At 41.8% G+C, this 24758-nt stretch overlaps 1 protein-coding gene across 1 annotated transcript; it reads right to left on the bottom strand.

The window, feature by feature from the left end:
- Window positions 1–10564: 10564 nt before the first annotated feature.
- On the bottom strand, window positions 10565–24757 carry LOC115205146 (cerebellar degeneration-related protein 2). Its single transcript, XM_029770840.1, has 7 exons — window positions 24431–24757; window positions 22234–22346; window positions 15196–15344; window positions 14852–15028; window positions 12087–12392; window positions 11729–12002; window positions 10565–11660 (listed from the first exon to the last, which is right to left on the bottom strand). Exons 1-7 carry the CDS (start codon window positions 24510–24512, stop codon window positions 11391–11393), a joined length of 1371 nt encoding a protein of 456 aa, XP_029626700.1. The 5' UTR covers window positions 24513–24757; the 3' UTR covers window positions 10565–11390.
- Window position 24758: the final 1 nt, after the last annotated feature.

The raw sequence follows: 24758 nt of genomic DNA, 5'->3' as shown, positions 1-24758 counted from the left end.
GTATATGTAGGATACTTATTTTAATTTAAAAAATTAACTGTGGATTTAAATGTACTTAATTTGTAAGTGGATTACATCACAAAAACTACAGGTGGTGTACAAAAATGTAAAGAATGTGAATGATGGATAACAAGATGACCATTGGATAGATACACATGCACTGTGGATGGGAGCATTGCTGTCTGGTGGTCCCAATTCATCCATTGGTTGGAATTGTTTTCTCCACAAGATCTAAAACTGTCTTTAGAAAGGCTTTGCAAAGACAAGTTGAACTAGCTCTATTAGACAGGGGTGTCAAACTCATTCCACAGAGGGCCAAGTGTCTGCTGCTTTTTGGTTTTTAATTTCAATGAACACCTGGACAACCTAACCAGGTGAGGGGAGTTCCTTAGTAATTTGCGACCTTCATTTATCAATCAAGGGTGGAGCAAAAACCTGCAAACACTCGGACCTCCCATGGTAGGAGTTTGACTCATGTGGATTAAAGTAATTAACCACTCAAACTAGTTTAATCAGGTGTGTAGATGTTGCCCAGAACAAAACCCTGCACCCACCATGAAACACCAGACCGTAGCCTAGCTAAAGCTAGCTAGCTAGCTGAAACTGTTGAGTAGGCCTATAGCTAAGATTTTGATTGAAAACTTTGACAGATCAGTGAAAATGCATAGTGATTTGAGAAATGTCGTAAAAAGCAATAAATCAATCTCCATAACATTATATACTAACGATTACAACCACATGGTTTATTTGCATACTTCACTTACCGGGAAAGAGAATGATCGCATGGGAGGATCGGGTACGTTCCAAGTTGCCTTTTTTGTTGAAGTCCTGATGCGCATTTGTGTTGTAGGTCAAATTACACAGAATCTGCACAGAATAAGAATATACATTCAAACTGCCTGGAAAAGCGTTTCTTAGATTAATTTAATTTGATATTCTTATATAAATTGAACAACACAGAAAGTAACCTCCCCTGCAGCCGATTGTGTTGACGAGCTGGAACGCGCTCCGCATTACATTGGGTTGAAGTTGCATATGTACAGTACTGATCTTGGGTCAGTTTTCTGTTATTTTCTCGTACGATTTGGGGAGAGAAAGCAACATCACCCGCAAGGGTTTTGATCGGCCAACATGTTTTCTGACTGCAATGAGCGCAACACCCAAAAATATTAAGTGAAATCAAGCATAGAAAACTGTATTTGCCATTGATAATGTATTTAAATGTTCCCTGGCAACGATCCCAAAGAGTGCCATTACTCGGAGTAATCTCAACGGTTTCAAAATGCCTACCTGTTGAATATCATCTTGTCTGCAGCAAATAAATGTATCGGAAGAGTGGAGTGGATGATTAAATACATTTCTTTCAATTGAAAAAAATATATATAATAATCACCCATAAAATAAATCTGAAGACAGATGTAGGCTATGTAGGCTGCTATTACACATACTAATGCCTCGTTCAGGTACTATCGAAGTTCTCGGGAATTCCTAGTTCCGACTGGGAAGTTTCACTTGAATGACCCTCCAAATAGGAATTACTAGTGGGAAATTAGAAATGTGTGTGGCCAATCTTATTGGTTTAAGAATTGTTCAGACTTCAAAAGCACTTGAACACAATCATGTCGGAGTTAAAACTACCCATTTTCCCGTTTCCCGCGAGAATGTGAAGCCAGCATAATAATGCATTCAAGTGCCAGTCGGTACTAGGAAACTGACATTTCTGACTTGCTAACTGGTTGAACGCGTTACAGTAGCCTAAGTATATAACATGAGTGACATGAACGTAATAATCATAATAGAATGGCTTTGGAAGTGCCATAAGTGTAAGCCAACATAATTCATTACATTCACCTGTTTAACATGTAATACATGCATTATGAAGAAAATTGTGTGATTTAGGCTCCACGAATTATGAAATGGGTTATTAATTAAGAAAATCGTGTACTGTTGCCTACATGACAAAAAGGCCTTCTGATTACAAGTGCACCCGTATCCAAAGTATTAAGCGAAATCAAGCACAGAAAACAGCATTGACATAAATAATAAAATTTTCCCACGAATTAAGTTGCACGTAAATGTGCGTCTTTTCTCAAGAATTCTGTTCCGAAAGTCTAAAACAGTGCATATAGGCATACAACGACACGTTTTAAAACAGGGTTAAACAAAGACAACATTTATGTATATTCATAACGTTGAATTAGCCATTAAGAACAGCAAAAATGAAATTTGTGTCTTATCGCACGAAATAAGAAACACATAAATTCGTGTCTTTTCTCACGAATTAAGCCACAAAAACGCACGAAATTTGCTGAAATGCAACATGTGCATATATGCACGAATTGATCGTCAGACTGTTGCTACAAGAGACGTATTGGGACAATGATTGTGTATTGAAAGTAAAACAAATAGAGGGATTTTATTTTTGTTAATAATGGTAGAGGGAATTCTAGTGGGGTTGCTATTTTATTGAGGAAGGATGTGGTGGACAAAGTGGTACATGATGATAATAATGGGAGGATTTTAGATTGAATATATGGTTGATTTTTAGAATTATAAATGTTTATGCGCGAAATAACGAAATAGAGGGTAAGGTTTTATTTATTGAAGTGGGACGATGGAGTGTGGGAAATTGTATTGTGGTGGGGGATTTTAATGTGAAAATGGACAGATTAGATATGACAAGGGGAGCTATTTTTAGAAATGATGCATCTAGAGGGGTTTAAAAGAAGATGATTTTCAAAAAAAAAAAACGTATTGACATATGGAGAGATGACAATCCCGATAAACAGGAATTTTCGAGAAGGCAGGTGGTTTTAGGGGATTTAAAACAAACAAGAATAGATTTGGTTTTAGTTAAAGAAGGTTTAAGGGATTTTATGGAAGATATGAAGTATGTTTTTAGAACTTTTAGTGATCATGCATGTTTAATTTTCTCAGTGGGTTTAGACAAGGAAAGAACAGGGGGTGGTACGTGGTGTATGAATGCGGGTTATTTGGGGGATGAGGATTATTGTAAACAACTTAAATCTTTGATAACATGTGAAATGTTGCAGAAAGGGAATGATGTGTTTATGGTGGGACAAGGTTAAAGAAAAAAAATACGTTTTTAGTATAAAATATGCAAGGAAAAAGAGGCAGGATGAAAAGAAAAAACGAGTTGAGAGCTAAATTGGATGAAGAAATGGGCAAGTGTGACAGTGAACCTAATTATAATATAGAAAAAATTTTAGAGTTGAAAGCAAAATTGAGTAAATATGACATGGATAAGTGTAAGGGGGCTATTATAAGAAGCAAAGCAAAGTGTTTTTTGGAGGGGGAGAAATGCACTTCCTTTTTTCTTGGATTAGAGAAGAGTACTCAAAGAAGAACATATCTTGGACAGATTGAAAATGTAAAGGGTGAAGTAGTAGATGATTATGTAGAGATTTTAGAGACAGTGCAGAATTTTTACAAGGACTTGTTTAAGAAAGGGGAGGTGGATGAGGGGTGTGTACAAGAGATTTTAGGTAGTGTGGAGGTGAAAATGAATGTGTGATGGGAAGATGACAGTAAATGAAGTTACGGATGCGATAAAGGGTTTACAGGTGAATAAGAGCCCTGGAGTAGATGGTATCATTGCAGAGTTTTATAAAATTTATGAAAGAAAATCTTTTAGCACCTATTTTATTGGAGGTTTATCACTATATGGAGGAGAATGATTGTGTATCAGAATCAATGGTGACAGGAATGCTAACTATTTTATATAAAACAAAGGGAGTAAGGTGAAATTGGAAAATTATAGGCCTATTAGTTTATTAAATGTGGATTACAAGATTTTAGCCCAAAATCTTAGCGAATAGGATGAAGAGAGTTTTACATGATATTATTGCACCAACACAGAATTATAGTGTTCCTGGGAGAGATATAGCTGACACAATTAATACAATTAGAGACGTGATACACAAAATGAATGGGGATAAGATGGGGGGTATTGTTTTAAGCATAGATTTAAATAAGGCTTTTGATAGGAAAGAACATGATTTTGTGTTTAGGAAAGATTTGGCTTTGGTAATAAAATAATAGGGTGGAATAAATTATTATATAGAAATGCAAAATCGAGCCTAATGGGAAACTTGTGTTTAAATATTAATTGGTCTTAGTGGTTGATTTGGGTTGTATTTATATTTGTTTTTCCTTTTATTTCTCTATTGTAAGAGGATGAATTGTTCATCCCTATTTATTATCGATTTCTTGTTGTAACTTATCTTTTATTATCAAAAAAGACAACAACAAAAAAAGGTTCCCGATCTCGGAAACTAAGCAGGGTCGGGCCTGGTTAGTACTTGGATGGGAGACCGCCTGGGAATACCAGGTGCTGTAAGCTTTTTGCTCCAGTAGAGGGTTCTCTTGTGTCATGCATGGAGCAACTGCCTTTTATTTATGGCCCTAATAATATTGTGTCTTTTTATTGGACTAAATGCAGTTTGTTAGTGCTTCCCTGCCCTGATCAAATCAAATCAAATATTGGACAGTGCGTTTCCCTCAAAATGTAGGCAGTACATTCAGCATTTATTTTTAGTCTAGGAGACTGTCAATGTCTGTAGTCCATTAGGGTCCAGTAAAATCCCTTCAATGTTCGGGCCTGGTTAGTACGTGTATGGAAGACTGCCTGGGAATAGCAGGTGCTGTAAGCTTTCTGTCCAATGAAATGCACTGCAAGCAAATAGTGTAGACAATAGCAGCAGGAAATAAATTATCAAGTTTTCCCATTCTATATTGTTTTATTTTCAATACAAATGGACTGAAATTAAAGCGCTCTCATATGCTTCTGAAATAGGCCACATGATAGAACTTGAGATGAAATTCAGTTCATGCAAGATGAGATTACTGTTTCACCACCGTTCCTGCCAATGTGAGTGGCCTTATTGTTGATAGTGGATGAGAATAGACAAACACCAATACCTCAATCAAATCCAAACAATAGGCTATGTCTATAATGTCAAGCTGATCAATAATATATTCTCCCTATCCCAGTCTGCTGTCCCCACATGTTTCAAGATGGCCACTATTGTTCCTGTGCCCAAGAAGGCAAAGGTAACTGAACTAAATGACTATCGCCCCGTAGCACTCACTTCTGTCATCATGAAGTGCTTTGAGAGACAAATCAAGAATCGTATCACCTCCACCTTACCTGTAACCCTAGACCCACTTCAATTTGCTTACCGTCCCAATAGGTCCACAGATGATGCAATCGCCATCACACTGCCCTATCCCATCCGGACAAGAGGAATACCTATGTAAGAATGCTGTTCATTGACTATAGTGCAGTATTCAACACCATAATACCCTCCAAGCTCATCATTAAGCTTGAGGCCCTGGGTCTCAACCCCACCCTGTACAATTGGGTCCTGGACTTACTGACGGACCACCCCCAGGTGGTGAAGGTAGGAAACAACATCTCCACTTTGTTGATCCTCAACACTGGGGTCCCACAAGGGTGCGTGCTCAGCCCCCTCTGGTACTCCCTGTTCACCCATGACTGTGTGGCCATGCACTCCAACTCATTCATCAAGTTTGCAGACGACAACAGTAGTAGGCTTGATTACCAACAACGACGAGACAGCCTACAGGGAGGAGGTGAGGTGTCAGGAAAACAACCTCTCACTCAATGTCAACAAAACAAAGGAGATGATTGTGGACTTCAGGAAACAGCAGAGGGAGCACCCCCTATCCACATCGACGGGACAGCAGTGGAGAGGGTGGAAAGTTTTAAGTTCCTTTGCGTACACATCACAGATAAACTTAAATGGTCCACCCACACAGACAGTGTGGTGAAGAAGGCCCAACAGTGCCCCTTCAACCTCAGGAGGCTTAAGAAATGTGTCTTGTCACCTAAAACCCTCAAACTTTTACAGATGCACAATTGAGAGCATCCTGTCGGGCTGTATCACCACCTGGTATGGCAACAGCACCGCCCACAACCTCAGGGCTCTTCACAGGGTGGTGCTGTCTGCACAACGCATTCCCAGGGGTAAACTACCTGCCCTCCAGGACACCTACAGCACCCAATGTCACAGGAAGGCCAAAAAGATCATCAAGGACAACAACCACCCGAGCCACTGCCTGTTCACACCGCTGCCATCCAGAAGGCAAGATCAGTACAGGTGCATCAAAGCTGGGACCGACAGACTGAAAAACAGCTTCTATCTCAAGGCCATCAGACTGTTAAACAGCCATCACTAACACAGAGAGGCTGCTGCCTACATACAGACTTGAAATCATTGGCCACTTTAATAAATGGATCGCTAGTCACTTTAATAATTCCACTTTAATAATGTTTACATATCTTGCATTACTCATCTCATATGTATATACTGTATTTTATACCATCTATTGCATCTTGCCTATGCTGCTCTGTCATTGCCCATCCATATATTTATATGTACATATTCTCATTCATTCCTTTACACTTGTGTGTAAGGTAGTTGTGGAATTGTTAGATATTACTGCACTGTTGGAACTAGAAGCACAAACATTTCGCTACACTCGCAATAACATCTGCTAACCATGTGTATGTGACCAATAAAATGGGATCTCTAAAGATAATTAGAATAGGTAAGCCTACTGTAATGTTATAGGGTTGGCACACAGTGCAGAATTCATTAGAAATTGAATCATGAAATCACAAAAACATGTTCTTTACATTTTCCACAGTGGTGTAAATCTTGAGGACAGGACAACCTCTGGTTGTTGTTGAGTTCCACCTGGCATACGTTCTCTGCTGAGGTCACAGAGCTGAGGAATGCAGTGTGGAGTCTATATAATGAACTGAGACATACAGCTATGCATTTGGGACAGAGAGGCATGGGGACGTGCATAACATTCTGACTCCCACACCTCAGTCCAGCTAGCCAAAATATTTTAATGGAGTTCTGGCTCCAAGCTGGAACCTAATAAGACATTTCACATGTATATAGGAGTGCCATTGACAGGCTATAGCCTAGCCTACATTTCAGTCTCCACTTTGTGTTGCATTGAAGTTGTTACAGGCCTGAAGAGAACATAGGTCGCTTTACCATTACAATCTTTTATCAGAAATCAATTTCATACGGTCTCAATTGCAGGTTGATTTGAAAGCCAACACAAAGTTCTCTGTGTCCACAGAGTCCAGAGTGCAGCGTCCAGAGCCTTTGCAAGACAGTCTCTTTATGGCCGAGATTAGCATGTAATCCCCTTTTGTGGAAGGTTAGTGGATTTGGGGGTTGGGAGTAGGGCAGGAAACTAGCTGTTATGTAAAAGCTATTAGCGGTCTGGAAGACAAAGCCCTATTATTGGCCTGAGAGGCGATCCCCAAGGACATTTGGGGACTGAGGTGCTCGTTCAGAATTAGGGGGTGGGGGGGGGGGGGGGGCGAGATTTGTCCCTTGATCAGAAATACTAATTTGTTCTATAATACATGTAAAGTAGGATATCTAATACACTGTATGACACAGAAGTTGTCATACTGGCTGTATTTCTGCCTGCTTGAACAGCGAATAGCCCAGATACACAAGAAAACATTAAAATGACCCCGGGAATCGATAGAACATCGCTCAGAGATGCACAAATACGATATAACATCAAAAATGGGTTTCTTTAAGAGGAGGCCATTTTAAGAGTACTGTAGGTCTACATGTGTGACGGTTGTCTACTTTGTACCCTTTAGGATGAATTCTCTCACCATTTTCTCACTATAGTTTGTCAGTTCACATGAATATTGAGAGAGATTAACATGCCCTATTTAATACTACAGACATTAAAACAGGGAAGGAGGGCTGGCTGAGACAGCCCTCCAAGTAACTATACAGGGACACGATGGTATCATTCTATGAAGCCTATTTTATCTAGCCAATATATCCCACGTTTGCTTGGGCATGTTCTCCATGAGGCTCTTGTATGGGAAAGAATCATAACACCTCTTGCACAATTATTTTTTAATGGTTCACTGTAAGCATGTGTTAGTCATCATGGAGAACACTTGTAATGCTGATCTATGACATCTTACTATAAGCTGCATCTATATATTAATTACAGTTGTATATTACTATGAAATTGCCATTTGTAATAGGTCTCATTTTCATTATATCAAGTATAGAATTAATAAATAGTTCAGCCAAATAATATCATTTCAAGTTCTAATTTGATGTAAAACACAAAATGGAAGTCAAGTTTGAGTCTCGGTCCAGGATAAGTAACGTCACAATGGACCCTGGTCGTAGAGGGAGAAAGGGAGACATGAAGTTCCCCATTGTTGATGTACAGCTGCATTTTGAGCCCAGAGACTGTTATGGGGTTTATTCAAAACAGAACAGTCATGGAGGTAATGTGAAACTACACAACAGAGAACATAGACCAGGGGATCAGTTAGCTTACATGTAAGCCATCTTCCACTGTTCTGAATAAGCTCCTGAAACAAAGAAGTAGGCTATAAGAGGAAATTCCTCATCTGACCGTTTGGCTACTGATCATCTAATCCAGATTGTATATTCATCTAATACACACAACTCTAGTCCTTGAAGGCTGCAGTCCTGCTGCTTTTATGTATCATCTCCTTGTCAAATTATAATTTATTTTTATTCCTTATGTCTGCCCTGAGACGCCAAGTATTTTGAAAGGAGCAAAAAGGAAGTCAATATTGACAGGCTTTGTTTCTACTTTTCAGTCCATCACAAGTAAGAGACAGTAAACCCATCCGGAAAACCAGACACTGAGAAGCATTGGACTTGAGATGGAAAAGACGATGTATTGATCTGACCTCTTGTTTTTTTCTGAAGTGTCTCAGTGTCTGTTTGTCCGACTCCACTGCTCCTACCCTCATTTGTTGTGGTCTAAAGGCAGGATATTGCTGAGCACAGTACCACCAGTCTACCATTCTTAGGGCTTTGAGATTAAGCACCTTTTGTTGAGGGATCCACAAATTAAAAGACAACAACTCGCTGCAACCTTAATCATATATCTTCTTTTTTCTGTTGTGTTAACACTTCCGCTTACAAAACGTAAGTTTCACATATTCAATTAAGAAGCACCTTAACATACTTTGAACCTCAGTGTCAGTCAAACTCAAAACCACTGAAGTCCTCTGAATCAGCATTCGCTACAGCAACAATCACATTATAGATTTGGAATACAGTGACAAATATTAGCATTGGGAAATAAATACCATCTCATCGTCTAAATAATTGGCAAATAAATACTTTTTTTTTTAAAGTGTCAATGGAAAGTGCAAAGCCGCGATGTGTCCTGTTGGCATAGGTAGCTATAGGGACACACATTAAACAAACAGAAACAGTGAGAACAGACTGGGCCTTTTCCAGTGTTCACCTATGGTTCTCTAGTATTACAGGCCAATCTATCTATCTATAAATCAATGTTGACTACTATAGGCCTAACCTCCATAAATACACTACATGACCAAAAGTACACGGACACCTGCTCGTCGAACATCTCATTCCAAAATCATGGGCATTATATGGAGTTGATCCCCCCCTTTGCTGCTATAAGCCTTCACTCTTCTGTAAAGGCCTTCCACTAGATGTTAGAACATTGCTGTGGGGACTTGTTTCTCTTCAGCCACAAGAGCATTAGTGAGGTCAGGCACTGATGTTGGGCCTGGCTGTCAGTCGGCGTTCCAATTCATCCCAAAGGCGTTCGATGGGGTTGAGTTCAGGGCTCGGTGCAGGCCAGTCAAGTTCTTCCACACTAATCTCGACAAACCCTTTCTGTATGAACCTCACTTTGTGCACTGGGGCATTGTCATGCAGAAACAGTAAAGGGCCTTCCCCAATCTGTTGCCACAAAATTGGAAGCACAGAATCGTCTAAAATGTAATTGTATGCTGTAGCGTTAAGATGTCCCTTCACTGAAACTGAAGGGTCGAGCCCGAACCTTGAAAAACAGCGTTCTCCTGGCATCCGCCAAACCCAGATTCATCTGTCGGACTGCCAGATGGTGAAGCGTGATTCATCACGCCAGAGAACGCGTTTCCACTGCTCCAGAGTCCAATGGCGGCGAGGTTTACACCACTCCAGCCAACGATTGGCAATCTTACGCTCCCGCCATGGAAATCTTACACTCGGTCATGGAAATTTCATGAAGCTCCCGACGAACAGTTCTTGTGCTGACGTTGCTTCCAGAGGCAGTTTGGAACTCGGTAGTGAGCATTCGGCGTTGCCGTTCTGTGAGCTTGTGTGGCCTACCACTTTGCGGCAGGACCGTTGTTGCTCCTAGATATTTTCACTTCACAATAACAGCACTTACAGTTGACCTGGGCAGCTCTGCCAGGGCAGAAATTTGACAAACTGACCTGTTGGAAACGTGGCATCCTATGACAGTGCCACGTTGAAAGTCACGCAGCTCTTCAGTAAGGCCATTCTACTGCCAATGTGTGTCTATGGAGATTGCATGGCTGTGTGCTCAATTTTATACATCTGTCAGCAACAGGTGTGGCTGAAATAACCAAATCCACTAATTTGAAGAGGTATCCACATACTTTTGTGTGTGTGGAGATATATATAGTGCATAAGTACTTATTGAGTCTATAAAGTACTCCATCTAGTCCAGTACTCTTTAGTTGGCATAATAAAAAGGTACACAAATGTAGTTAAATCTATAATCTGGCAATATGTACAGTGTGCACAAAAGGTATGGCTCCCCCGACAGACTTAACACTAAGCGGATTGAACACAGACTGCTAGATAGTCTAAGCAAGTTCATGATCTGTACAATGTTGGTTCTGTACGTGGTATCAGCGTACAAACAAACACTTTCAAACACAGCGTAGGCCTACTCATTAAGCTGCAAGACCAAATCTATGGTACATACACATACCATTCTAATTGCTATGATTACTTGAATTTAGTAGAAAACAAAAGAATAGAAAAACCCTGCTTGTTAATATTTTTTGCACCCACTGACCTCAAGCGAAGAGCTGGTACAATCGAGCTAAATGAGGCATAATAGCAGTCGGATGCTAAGAGGTGATAGCATCAGGACTCAAAAAATCCATTTATCAACATCTGACCTGGAAATGTTTGCACCAAAAACAAACTTGTAGATAAGGATGGAAAGTAGTCCAAGGGATGGACGGTAGATAAGAATAGTGCTTATTGATGAAACCATCGGAGCGTGTCGAGGTGATAGTGTTGACAGGATTGAAGGAGACAACAGGGTACATGTAGTATAAGAGGTACAGGTGTTAGTGCACGTGTGCGCGCGCACACACACACACACACACACACACACACACATACATACATACATAGAAAACACCCTTTGGGATCTACTATTTGAGGCCCTCTCCTATAGCAATATCCTCTTGAGCAGTCCATTCAAAGGTGCAGAAAAAACAAATACTGCCATCACTGTCCCCAGAGTCAATGACCCTGACTCGGCCACTTGTTCTCACTTAGGTCCTCTTTGGTCTTCTGGATGCAGGTGAAGATCTCCTGGAAAAGGGCCTTGTACTCCGGCTGAGGCCCGTTGTCTTTTGGGACAGCTGGGAGCCCGATGGAGGTGGCCGAGCTTGAGAGGCGCCGTCGGGGGTAACTGACAGTGCCGTGGGAACTGTGGGGTGTCTGCACGGCCTTGTGACTGAACCCGTCTGCCCCCAACTGGCAGCGCCGCAGAAGCTCCTCGTATTTGACCTGCAGGAGGCAAACGTTCAGTCACTCATTGGCAACTTTAAGCAATAATGATAAATGAAAACCTTTACCTGTAGTGCACTATACTGGGCGTCCACCTCATTGAGCAGGGAGATTCCTCTCTGCTTCACCGCCTCTGCTCTTCTGATACATGTACGCTCATGCCCCCGCCGGATGTCGTCTGCTAGTGTCCCCTTCAGAACACTTTCGCTGTTGCACCTCTGCAGGCTGCGCCTCCCCTGCTCCCCCACCTCCTTCTCCTCCTCCCTTTGTACCAGACTGGGCTTCTCCTCTGGGGCGAAGAAGTCCGTGTCGGGCAGCAGTAGCCGGTCAGGTCTCCTGACGCTGGTGGAGTAGAATATTGTCTTTATTATGCTGAATATACAAACAACATGTACCAAGTATGAATAGAAAGTGTTATGATCATACCTGTTGGTGTAGTCGGCCTGCCACAGCTGCCGTAGCTCCTCCACCTCTGCCTCCAGCTCCCTCTGCCTAGCCCGGCAGCCTTCCAGCAGGGCCAGCCGCTGCTCCAGAGCCCCGTTCTCCCTGGCAGTCAGCTCAGTCTCCTGTTCCGCTGCCTCCCGCTTCCCCCGCTCAGAGGCCAGAACAGCCTGCAGGGTCTGGATGGAGCACTGGAGCACAGAGTTCTCCTCCTCTGGGTCTGGGTCCTGACAGGACGCCTTCCTTGCTGGCCAGGAATGCTCCACACGCAGGCTCTCATAGGCCATGTACCTGGGACAGGGAAAAAGACTAAGGGTCAACAAGATGGTGAAAGTGGTTATAGAGACCTGTTTTTTTATCATGTACAGTACCAGTCAAAAGTTTGGACACCTACTCATTCAAGGGTTTTTCGTTATTATGACTATTTTCTACATTGTATAATAGTGAGGACATCAAATCTATGAAATAACACATCTGTTATCATGTATTACCAACAAAAGTGTTAAACACTCATTCATCACACACTCATTCTCTCAACCAGCTTCATGATGTAGTCACCTGGAATGCATTTCAATTAACAGGTGTACCTAGTTAAAAGTTCATTTGTGGAATTTCTTTCCTTCCTAATTAATGCGTTTGAGCCAATCAGTTGTTGTGACAAGGTAGGGGTGGTATACAGAAGATAGCCCTATTTGGTAAAAGACCAAGTCCATATTATGGAAAGAACAGCTCAAATAAGCAAAGCGAAATGACAGTCCATCATTACTTTAAGACATCAGTCAATGTGGAAGGTCAGTCAATGTAGAAAATTAAGAACTTTGAAAGTATCGTCAAGTGCATTCGCAAAAACCATCAAGGGCTATGATGAAACTGGCTCTCATGAGGACCGCCACAGGAAAGACCCAGAGTTACCTCTGCTGCAGAGGTTACGTTCATTAGAGTTACCAGCCTCAGAAATTGCAGCCCAAATAAATGCTTCAGAGTTCAAGTAACAGACATCTCAACATCAATTGTTCAGAGGAGACTGTGTGAATCAGACCTACATGGTCCAATTGCTGCTAAGAAACCACTACTAAAGGACACCAATAAGAAGAGACTTGCTTGGGCCAAGAAACACGAGCAATGGACATTAGACTGGTGAAAATGTGTCCTTAGGTCTGATGAGTCCATATTTGAGATTTTTGGTTCCAACCGCCTTGTCTTTGTGAGATGCAGAATAGGTGAACAGATGATCTCTGCATGTGTGGTTCCCACCATAAAGCATGGAGGTGGTGTGATGCCGCTTTGCTTGTGACACTGTCAGTGATTTATTTACAATTCAAGGCACACTTAACCAGCATGACTACCATAGCATTCTGCAGTGATATGCCATCCCTTCTGGTTTGAGCCTAGTGGGACTATCATGTGTTTTTCAACAGGACAATGACCCAACACACCTCCAGGCCATGTAAGGGATATTTTACCAAGAAGGAGGAGGGATGGAGTGCTGCATCAGATGACCTGGCCTCCAATCACCTGAACTCAATCCAATTGAGATGGTTTGGGATAAGTTGGAACGCAGAGTGAAGGAAAAGCAGCCAACAAGTGCTCAGCATATGTGGGAACTCTTTCAAGACTGTTGGTGAAGCTCGTTCAGAAAATGCCAAGAGTGTGCAAAGCTGTCAAGGCAAAGGGTGGCTACTTTGAAGAATCTCAAATATATTTTGATTTGTTTAACACTTTTTTGGTTACTACATGATTCCATGTGTTATTTCATTGTTTTCACTATTATTCTACAATGCAGAAAATAGTACAAATAAAGAAAAACCCTTGAATAGTAGGTGTGTCCAAACTTTTGACTGGTACTGTATGTGCTTTATCAATGGTTTTGTATTGCATGCTAAAACAGGCTACTAAACTATGTATGTATGTTAGTGTATGTATACAGGCTAGACTTAAATCTTCCAGAGGGGGTTATCTGCAGGGGATTATGTCCGAAAAGCCTTGGCCCAGATTAGGTGACCTGGGGACGCCCAGTCAGCACACGGCTGATAATGGCGGTAATACATAGTCTAATAACTATGGACCCATCTCAATAGTCAAGTATCTCTCTGCCTGTCTCCTTTTCTTAATATGTACTGAAAGGGAATACACAGTACGCAGATCACTATGGGGAAGAGAGGAGAAAAGCCTTGGCCCAGATTAGGACAGATCTATGACTGATGGTTTGACACAATTGATAGTGCAATTTCTATAAACTTTCAGAAAGACCTGTGCCTTGGCCAGACACACAGTTCCTGGAATGATGTACTTTAGCTTGGCCAGTGACAAACATTCAGGCTAGCTGAAGTAAAACATTCCTCTCAAGGCACATGCTTGTTACTGTACTTTAAAATAACATTTAAGGTAACTTCCTGTTTATTATTGTGTTCCCTCTCTTAGCAAGCACATAATCTCCAAATTGTTTAGTTACTATAATCCGAGTGCAGGAAATTAGTGTTGTGACACAAAGTTCACGGTGACCATTCCCACTGCAGAATAAGGCCAGCTCATTTGGTTTCTCAGAGTTGATCTCTTGTCTCCATCTACTCTCTTCTCAGCCTAGTCTTGGTTTGCATGGTTGAGATGAGAATTAAATTGATCAACATTGATTTGAGCTGAATAAAGCTCTACACATCTGATTCTGTGGTGGAATGGCTATGTTTTAGAGTAACAATAACATTAGCAGTTTGTTGGTACCAGGTTCAATTGCACAGCTGCAGGACACTCACTTGTCTTTCTGCAGGTCATACAGCTCCTTGAGGCAGGACACACTCTGTGCTCCGAGGTTGTGTCTCTGTTCGGCCAGTTCTCTCCTGCTCCGGTCAGACTGGGCTGTCCTCAGCTCCTCCACCTGGGTCTGCAAGTCCTCCATGTGGGTCTCAAGACTGTTGATCGTTTCTGTCAGGCTGAGAGAAGACAAGCATAGAAGTGGTTCAAATTACTGAGCTTTGTGGAGAAAATGTATTAAGCCAAAACCTTGCCACTTAGTAAATTTGGGGTCTAAGTATTTATACTGGGTAAAAAATGTTTGCAGTTACTATTTTCAGAAAGGAATCAAAGTCCTGAGTCTCACCAGTTGATCCTCTGCTGGGCGACGCGGTTGTCCAGAATCAGCCTGTGGTTGCCCTGCTCCAGGTCTCTGGCCGCCACATCTAGCTGCTCGTATACCTTAGCATGCTGGTCATTCATGTGCCTCAGCAAATCCACCTGCTTAGTCAGGTACTGGGAGGAGGTCAAAGGTAATTGCCATTGAAATAAGATGGCTAGAACTGTTTTTGGGTCCACTAATAGGGTCCAGCATTTGTCAGGTGAGAGTTTATACTGTATGTAAGTATTAATCAAGCATTTAATTATGGTTCCATTATGACTGCTACAGTATGCGAGTTCTCTCATTCTTGCAATTTGATTCTCAGAACAATGATCCATTACGAAACAGGTCAATGCGTCTTCTGAAGAGGACCAGAAGCACCGAACACACTATTGGACTGGCAAAACACTGTGGCTTTGTGACCGGAATACTTTATGCAAGCATGGAGCTGGGACATATCACTTAGCATTATCAGGATGGGTCACTGCCACTTGTTAAAGGACTACTAAGTGATCCCCCTGTGTGCCCTCGAATTTAGGCTTAACCATCATGACATTCAAATCATTCGATTTTGATATTAACTGACTGGCAGACGAGGCATAGGAGGATAAAGCCCTAACCCACATCACTCAGTGAGCTCCTTCAGAGAGACACAGTTCAGTTGAGAAATACATCAATGGAACTTTGAGCTGGTTCAATTACATGTGAAAGACACTTTACTGATCTTGCAGTCAAAAATGTACAAAGATCTTAAGAGTCCAAAGTGAAACAAATAGCAGTGTCACAATACTGACAGATGAGTAACACTGTCACAGTAGTTGCATAGGTGACAATAGTACCTTGAACTTTACATATCTATCTAACCATTACCTGAAAATAAAAAGCCTATATTCCTCTGTTAAAGGATCCAACACTTAAATTACATACCCAAATCTAACTGCCTGTAGCTCAGGTCCTGAAGCAAGGATATGCATATTCTTGATACCATTTGAAAGGAAACACTTTAAAAAGTTTGTGGAAATGTGAAATTAATGTAGGAGAATATAACACAGTAGATCTGGTAAAAGATAATACAAATAAAAGAAACATGCGTTCACTTTTTGTTCCATCATCTTTGAAATGCAAGAATAAGGCCATTACATGACTTAGGACTCTAGGCGCAATTTAGCTTTTGGCCACTAGATAGAAGCAGTATATGTGCAAAGTTTTAGACTGAGCCAATGAACCGTTGCATTACTGTTCAAAATCTTCTATCAAGTCTGCCCAAATGTGCCTAAATTGGTTAATTGAATCATTTAAGTTCATAACTGTGCACTCTCCTCAAACAATAGCATGGTATTATTTCACTGTATTAGCTACTGTAAATTGGACAGTGCAGTTGGATTAACAAGAATTTAAGCTTTCTGCCCATATAAGACCTATGTCCTGGAAAATGTTCTTGTTACTTACAACGTCATGCTAATCACATTAGCGCACGTTAGCTCAACTGTCCCACAGGGGGGGGGGGGGACAACAATCCTGTAGAGGTTTTAACCCTCTAGTCTAAGACCTCTGTCTTGACGTTTAACCCCAGGATGTCTGACTATTACTGACTGTACCAACTGTCCCGTTCTATTTGAATTACTGGAGAGACCATCTAACTGACAGCAGGTCAACAAAGGACCTTAAAATTCTTTACAGTGCTTATTATGAGGCCAATGCCTTCAGTGCTTAGAGTTGTAATCCCATGTATCTGACCATCTCTATATGTGGTGTCTGTACCTGGCCTTAGGCTACTCTTGTGCTGTTCCACGGTAACAGAATGATGGTCTGTGCTGTTTGTGCCGTCATTCTGTTACCAAACGTTGCCTCTGCACTGTTCTTCAAGTAAACGTGTTTTGGTAAAATTTTCTGTGGAAACTGTTCAAAGTAGTCCTTGTACATGAAGTTTTATGTTTTTATTTTTTTTACTTTGCGATCATTGGTTTTTATTTTACGTACATTTGAAAGTGGAAAATTGGGAGTCTCAGCATCATTCTGTTACTGTGGAATTGCCATTTTTCGTTAATGTTAAAATCCCCTGTGGTTGGTTGTGTGCTGAACGAACACGTTGCGCCTGAACACCCTTTGAATGTATCACCCGTTTGTGTGAACTCATTGAGACTCCTCACCAAACACATACTGCTTGTTCCACCATGGTCGCCCAAAGCTAGCACCTGCGCAGTGCACATATTTGCCAATCTTTGTACAGATCTGTTGTTCATGCTTATATCTTTGGAAATGAAGTGATTGGGTGTACAAATCAGACCTGTTCCGCATGCCTGGCACCTATAGCTCAAGTTGACCCTTGTGAACAAGCAAGGAGTTCATACTTAAGAAGTGGTCACTAGACAGGATGGAGGAAAGGCAGAAAGGTCTGATACGAAAATGTAATGTTTGTACCACCACCCTAACTGAGAACATGTGTGTTTGAGTACTCAGCAGGATACATCCCGTGAATATAGTGAGGGTACTATTAGGCAACCCCAAAATGTTGGTCGTTAAACACATCATGATATATTTTACATTTAAGTCATTTAGCAGACGCTGCAGAGCGACTTACAGTAGTGAATGCATACGTTTCATACATTTTTTTTTTTTTGTACTGGCCCGGTGGGAATCGAACCCACAACCCTGGCGTTGCACACACCAACTGAGCCACAGGGAAGGCCCATATATCATGAGGTGTGACGCAGGAAAAAGCATTTGCACACCAAGTTCTCTTAGGCTATGCTGTCTAAACACAGCCTGAAATACCCTGTGTTGAGAGGCAGGATAACATCAGTAGTAACTATGTGAACGTTCACTACCTTGACTAAGCATAAAGCCGTTGGCCACTGCTCTCCTTACAGAGAGGAGGTGAAAGGTGTCCTAAAGGTGCCTTAACGATAGTAAAACAAATACCTGTCCATGCAATGCGCCATGCCAAGGACCAATGAGCTAATCCAGACAGGCTTTCACTTGATCCCATTAAACGAGAGGAAACTAACGATCGGAAGAGCCTGACAAGAAAAGAGGTTTGGGGGAGAGATTTGTCAACGTGGACTTTCGGCTCCCATTGACGGACTTGTTGGTCTGTGCGTATGGTTGTTTCCTAATGACGTCATACAGTTGAGCTAAGCTTCTTATTGCTTTTGAACACCGGAAGTCCTGTTTTTGTTTATATACAGGACAGGTGCAGTTCCTTTGGAAAGTATTCAGACCCCTTGACTTTTTCCACATTTTGTTACGTTACAACCTTATTCTAAAATGGATTAAATACAACAACAAAAAATCCTCAGCAATCTACACAGAATACCCCATAATGACAAAGTGAAAACAAGTTTAGAGATTTTTGCTAATTGATTCAAATAAAAAAACAGAAATACCTTATTTACATAAGTATTCAGACCCTTTGCTATGAGACTCACAATTGAGCTCAGGTGCATCCTGTTTCCATTGATCATGCTTGAGATGTTTCTACAACTTGATTGGAGTCCACCTGTGGTAAATTAAATTGATTGGACATGATTTGGAAAGGCACACATCTGTCTATATAAAGGTCCCACAGTTGACAGGGCATGTTCGAGGCACAGATCTGGGGAAGGGTACCAAAAACAATTCTGCAGCATTGAAGGTCCCCAAGAAAACAGTGGCCTCCATCTTTAAATGGAAGAAGTTTGGAACCACCAACACTCTTCCTAGAGCTGGGCACCCAGCCAAACTGAGCAATCGGGGGAGAAGGGCCTTGGTCAGGGAGGTGTGTATATACAAGCTAGACTTAACCCCCTCTGAAAGAATTATCTGCAGGGGATTATGTCCAAAAAGCCTTGGCCCAGATTAGGCGGTCTGGGTCTGTGTGACGTGGGGACACCCAGTCAGCACACGGCTGATAATGGCGGTAATACATAGTCATTAGACTATGGTCCCATCTCAATAGTCAAAAGTGTCTCTCTGCCTGTCTCCTTTAGGTTTGGAACCCCCAAGACTCTTCCTAGAGCTTGCCGCCCAGCCAAACTGAGCAATCGGGGGAAAAGGGCCTTGGTCAGGGAGGTGACCAAGAACCCGATGGTCACAGACAGTAAAAGGCACATGACAGCCTGCTTGGAGTTTGCCTAAAGGACTCAGACCATGAGAAACAATATTCTCTGGTCTGATGAAACCAAGATTCAACTCTTTGACCTGAATGCCAAGCGTCACTTCTGGAGGAAACCTGGCACCATCCATACGGTGAAGCATGGTGGTGGCAGCATCATGCTGTGGGGGTGTTTTTCAGCAGCAGAGACTGGATCAAGGGAAAGATGAATAGAGCAAAGTACAGAGAGATCTTTGAAACCCTGCTCCAGAGTGCTCAGGACCTCAGACTGGGGCAAAGGTTCACCTTCCAACAGGACAATGACCCTATGCACACAGCCAAGACAACGCAGGAGTGGCTTCAGGACAAATCTCTGAATGTCCTTGAGTGGCCCAGCCAGAGCCCGGACTTGAACATCTCTGGAGTGACCTGAAAATAGCTGTGCAGCAGCGCTCCCAATCCAACCTGACAGAGCTTGAGAGGAAGAATGGGAGAAACTCCCCAAATACAGGTGTGCCAAGCTTGTAGCATCATACCAAAGAAGACTCAAGGCTGTAATTGCGGCCAAAGGTGATTCAACAAAGTACTGTAATGAAACAGGCAGGGAGCAGGACTCGAACCCTCGACCTTCTAGCCCAGCACGACTTTGCCGCAAAAGCATGCTTGTGCGGCAGAGTTGATATCCGCGCTTATAAACCCAGGGTCGTTACACTACTCCCTCCTTTCAAAGAGCGCGTCCTCGCGCTAGCTTGCGACTCTACGTCTTACAGGAACGCGCTCACCGGCCAAGCACACGCACTGTGTGGCTCAGTTGGTAGAGCATGGTGTTTGCAAAACAAAAAAAATGTTTAAAATGTATGCATTCACTACTGTAAGTTGCTCTGGATAAGAGCGTCTGCTAAATGACTAAAATGTAAAAAATGCACTGCCGTGGATGCAAGGTCTAATCACTTCTGACACCAATGTAATGAAACAGGCAGGGAGCAGGTCTCGAACCCTCAACCTTCTAGCCCGATGTCCAGTGCGCTATCGACTGTGCCGCAAAAGCATGCTCATGCGGAAGAGTCGATATCAGCGCTTATAAACCCAGAGTCGATACACTACTGTGAAAAGAGTCTGAATACTTATGTAAATGTGATGTTTTTTATTTTTAATGAATTAGCCAAAATTGAAAAAAACTGTTTTTGTTGTCATTATGGGGTATTGTGTATGGATTGATGAGGGGGAAAAAACTATTTAATACATTTTAGAATAAGGCTGTAACCTAACAAAATGTGTAAAATGTTGTGGGGTCTGAATACTTTCCGAAGGACAGGTTAGCTAAGACTAAGTCAATTTGGTGAATGAATGTAGGGCTACTCCAGTGGTATAGTATCTGCAAAATGATAATTTATTAACAGTCAATATTCCAGCCATAGTGACCTTCAGAGCAAGGTTTAAAACCTCTGGCAGTCTCTATGGGGGTACCACAGGGTTCAATTCTTGGGCCAACTCTTTTCTCTGTATACATAAATGATGTCGCTCTTGCTGCTGGTGAATCTCTGATCCACCTCTACGCAGACGACACCATTCTGTATACTTCTGGCCCTTCTTTGGACACTGTGTTAACAACCCTCCAGACGAGCTTCAATGCCATTCAACTCTCCTTCCGTGGTCTCCAACTGCTCCTAAACACAAGTAAAACTAAATGCATGCTCTTCAACCGATCGCTGCCTGCACCTGCCCGCCCATCCAGCATAACTTCTCTGGACGGTTCTAACTTAGAATTTGTGGACAACTACAAATACCTAGGTGTCTGGTTAGACTGTAAACTCTCCTTCCAGACTCACATCAATCATCTCCAATCCAAAGTGAAATCTAGAATTGGCTTCCTATTTCGCAACAAAGCATCCTTCACTCATGCTGCCAAACATACCCTCGTAAAACTGACCATCCTACCAATCCTCGACTTCGGCGATGTCATTTACAAAATAGCCTCCAATACCCTACTCAACAAGCTGGATGCAGTCTATCACAGTGCCATCCGTTTTGTCACCAAAGCCCCATATACAACCCACCACTGCGACCTGTATGCTCTCGTTGGCTGGCCTTCACTTCATCATCGTCGCCAAACACATTGGCTCCAGGTCATCTACAAGACCCTGCTAGGTAAAGTCCCCCCTTATCTCCGCTCACTGGTCACCATAGCAGCACCCACCTGTAGCACGCGCTCCAGCAGGTATATCTCTCTGGTCACCCCTAAAGCCAACTCCTCCTTTGGTCGTCTCTCCTTCCAGTTCTCAGCTGCCAATGATTGGAACGAACTACAAAAATCTCTAAAACTGGAAACACTTATCTCCCTCACTAGCTTTAAGCACCAGCTGTCAGAGCAGCTCACAGATCTCTGCACCCGTACATAGCCCATCTTTAATTGAGCCCAAACTACTACCTTTTCCCCTACTGTATTTATTTATTTTATTTATTTTGCTCCTTTGCACCATATTATTTATATTTTAACTTTTAACTTTCTTCAAACTACAAATCTACCATTCCAGTTGTTTTTTCTTGCCATACTTTATTTACTTTGCCACCATGGCATTTTTTTGCCTTTACCTCCATTATCTCACATCATTTGCTCACATTGTATATAGTCTTATTTTTTTCTACTGCATCATTGATTGTATGTTGTTTTACTCCATGTGTAACTCTGTGTTTTTGTATGTTGTTGAACTGCTTTGCTTTATCTTGGCCAGGTCGCAATTGTAAATGAGAACTTGTTCTCAACTTGCCTACCTGGTTAAATAAAGGTGAAATAAATAAATAAATAAATAAAAAAAGTGATGAATTCATATTACACATCAATATGTTGCCGACTGATTCTAAATCACTGGAGAAAAAATTAACCTACAATGTGGTGTGCGTGTTTGTATTTGCTCTCAGTGGCTTAGTATGATCATATTTAGACTAGCTACCTCAATCTCCTGCAGCTGCTCCTGGTTGGTGGAGTACATCTGCTGCAGCCCCTGCTCCAACTCATGGTTCCGGTCCAGCAGGGTCTTACCCAGCTGAGCCGCCAAATGGAGATCTGTAAATACACACACGCAAACAAAACACATTCATTGTATATGTAACAGGGTTGGTTATGTTTCCAACTTGCCTCTAAAGAAAGGTGTATTTAATGTTCAAGCATTCTTATTGGTTGGTTCAATTCCGATGACAATAAGGCGTGTTATTGGCCCCGCTTGCAGATAGGGGGAGATCGCGAACGTCAGGTCTCCCCAGTATGAAAATGTGACGCAAGGGGTAGGTCACGTTCTGAATACTGTTTTCTATTTTACAATGTGTTACATTGCTGATTTATTTATACATGTGTGGGCATACGGTACCTGTTAGGGATTGGGTGGCTTTCTGGGATGTACTTTGGTATACGATTGCTGTATAAGTGTGTTAGCTAGCATACACCGATGGAATGGTCACATAAGCCCACTGCTAACACAGTTGTTTTCATGCTACAGATTTTTACCATCAACAGCCATCAACATCATTAAGCCCTGCACAACTAACGTGCTGTTTCCTATTTAACAACAGATACTAAATAATGCTCAATTGGGACGATTTATTTATACAAAACACTACGCAAGGAGAGTACGATTATCATCTGTTACATATACACACTAAACATGGATCAGTTCACACTTTCACAAATGTGTACACACACAGTATGTTATGCTCCTTTAGTCCAATATTGGGCTAACATTACTCCTTTTAGTCCAAGGACCTTACATGTTCTGTTTAAAGGTGAATTGGCTCTGGAAGTCAAAACAGCCAAAAACTCCATCTAAATCGATTCTCAATTGCGGTATGGTTCTAGAAACATAAATCCCTCTACTTTCATATCACAATATAATTTCCAAATGCAAAATACACACTTACTGTACACAGATTTAAGCGGTTTTAACACAGTTGCAGCCGACAGTATTTTTCAGTGACAACACGTTTGTGGCGTCTGACTTCCGTTTACACACGTGTTCGGAGACGCAGATAACTAATTTACACAGGTAGTCCATTTGTTGTTTTCTGTAAACAAGCACTGTAACATGGAAATATGGCTGTGTGGGAACCCTAACAAAATAAAGGTGTATCAATTTAACCTTTTGTTTTGTATAACGTGAACGTCTAGCAACCCAAAGGTTGCGAGTTCGAATCTCATTGCGGACAACTTTAGTATTTTAGCAACTTTTTCAACTACTTACTACTTTAAGCTACTTTGCATGTTAGCTAACCCTTAATCATTTTAGCCAACCCTTCCTTTAAACTAACCCCTTAGCCTAGCTAACATTAGCATCCTAGCCACCTAGCTAAAATTCGTAACATATTATATTGCAAACTCGTAACATATTGTACGTTTTGTAAATTCATAACATATCATACAAAATGTGTGATGGACATCCACAAATTAATACATAATATACAAAACGTATCATACTAAATGGAGTGTATTGGATTTACATACAGAATAATACAAAATGCTCTGAGACCAGGTTGCAGCCAGCCACGTAATGTAATGAATGTCATGATCAACAACATACAGGTGCACAATAATAATGCAGTACACATGTACATGCAAATAGTGCCCAAACAAACTACAAAAACTGTAGCCTACACACACAACAATCAACACATGGGAAGTGACAGCCTCAGGATATCCTGGCAACAAGAAGGCTCTCAGTAACTCTCAATATAGACCCCGCTATTACTGACTGTGTGAGTGTCACAAGAGTGTTACCATTTACAATAAGATATGTGTTCGATACAAAATCACTCATATTTTGTTGAGACTTTAATAAAAAAAAATAGTTTTTAAAATGGAATGGATGTGGGTCTATGAAATGGTATCATTTGAGGCTTGCGGTTGCAATGTGGCAATTGCATGTCTGCCACTGAAAATGTAATCAGCCTGAGTGCAATAATCGTGAGGCTATTCACTGATTTTGTCTAGGACAGTTTAAACTGACCTTGTAATTATGTTATATCTGTAACCTCAGATGACTGTAGAATAGTGGAGTCGTATTGCAATAAGAGGCTGGTGATTGTTCTCTCTCAGCTGCGGCTGTTTAGGGCGCAACCGAGCTATCCCTCCCTTCAACGCCCGCAACACAAGTCTCTTACCGTGCTCAAGGTCCTGTTTGCCATACCATGGCTCCTCATCCTTGAGCTCAAACTCTTCCTCCACTATCATATCGGTCAGCATTTTCCACTGACAATTGTATTCCAATAGAGAGTGCGCGCTCCACCCGGCAGAATCCTAAAACACCGGTGTGATAAACAGCCTGGAGTGACCAGACAATATCCTCTGGTGTTGTAGTCCGGTGTCTTTCTGCGGCAACGTGGCAATCTGCGCAGCCGGAGAACGAACTCAGCCCCCAAGGAAAAAGCAACAGTACTTTTTTAGTGACAGTTCATTGACCAATAATTAGAAAGTAGGTGGGACCAGAGC

The sequence above is a fragment of the Salmo trutta genome, chromosome 1 (genome assembly GCF_901001165.1).
Source record: "Salmo trutta chromosome 1, fSalTru1.1, whole genome shotgun sequence".
NCBI classification, from domain to species: Eukaryota; Metazoa; Chordata; class Actinopteri; order Salmoniformes; family Salmonidae; genus Salmo; species Salmo trutta.
This window is presented reverse-complemented; position numbering and strand designations above follow the sequence as displayed.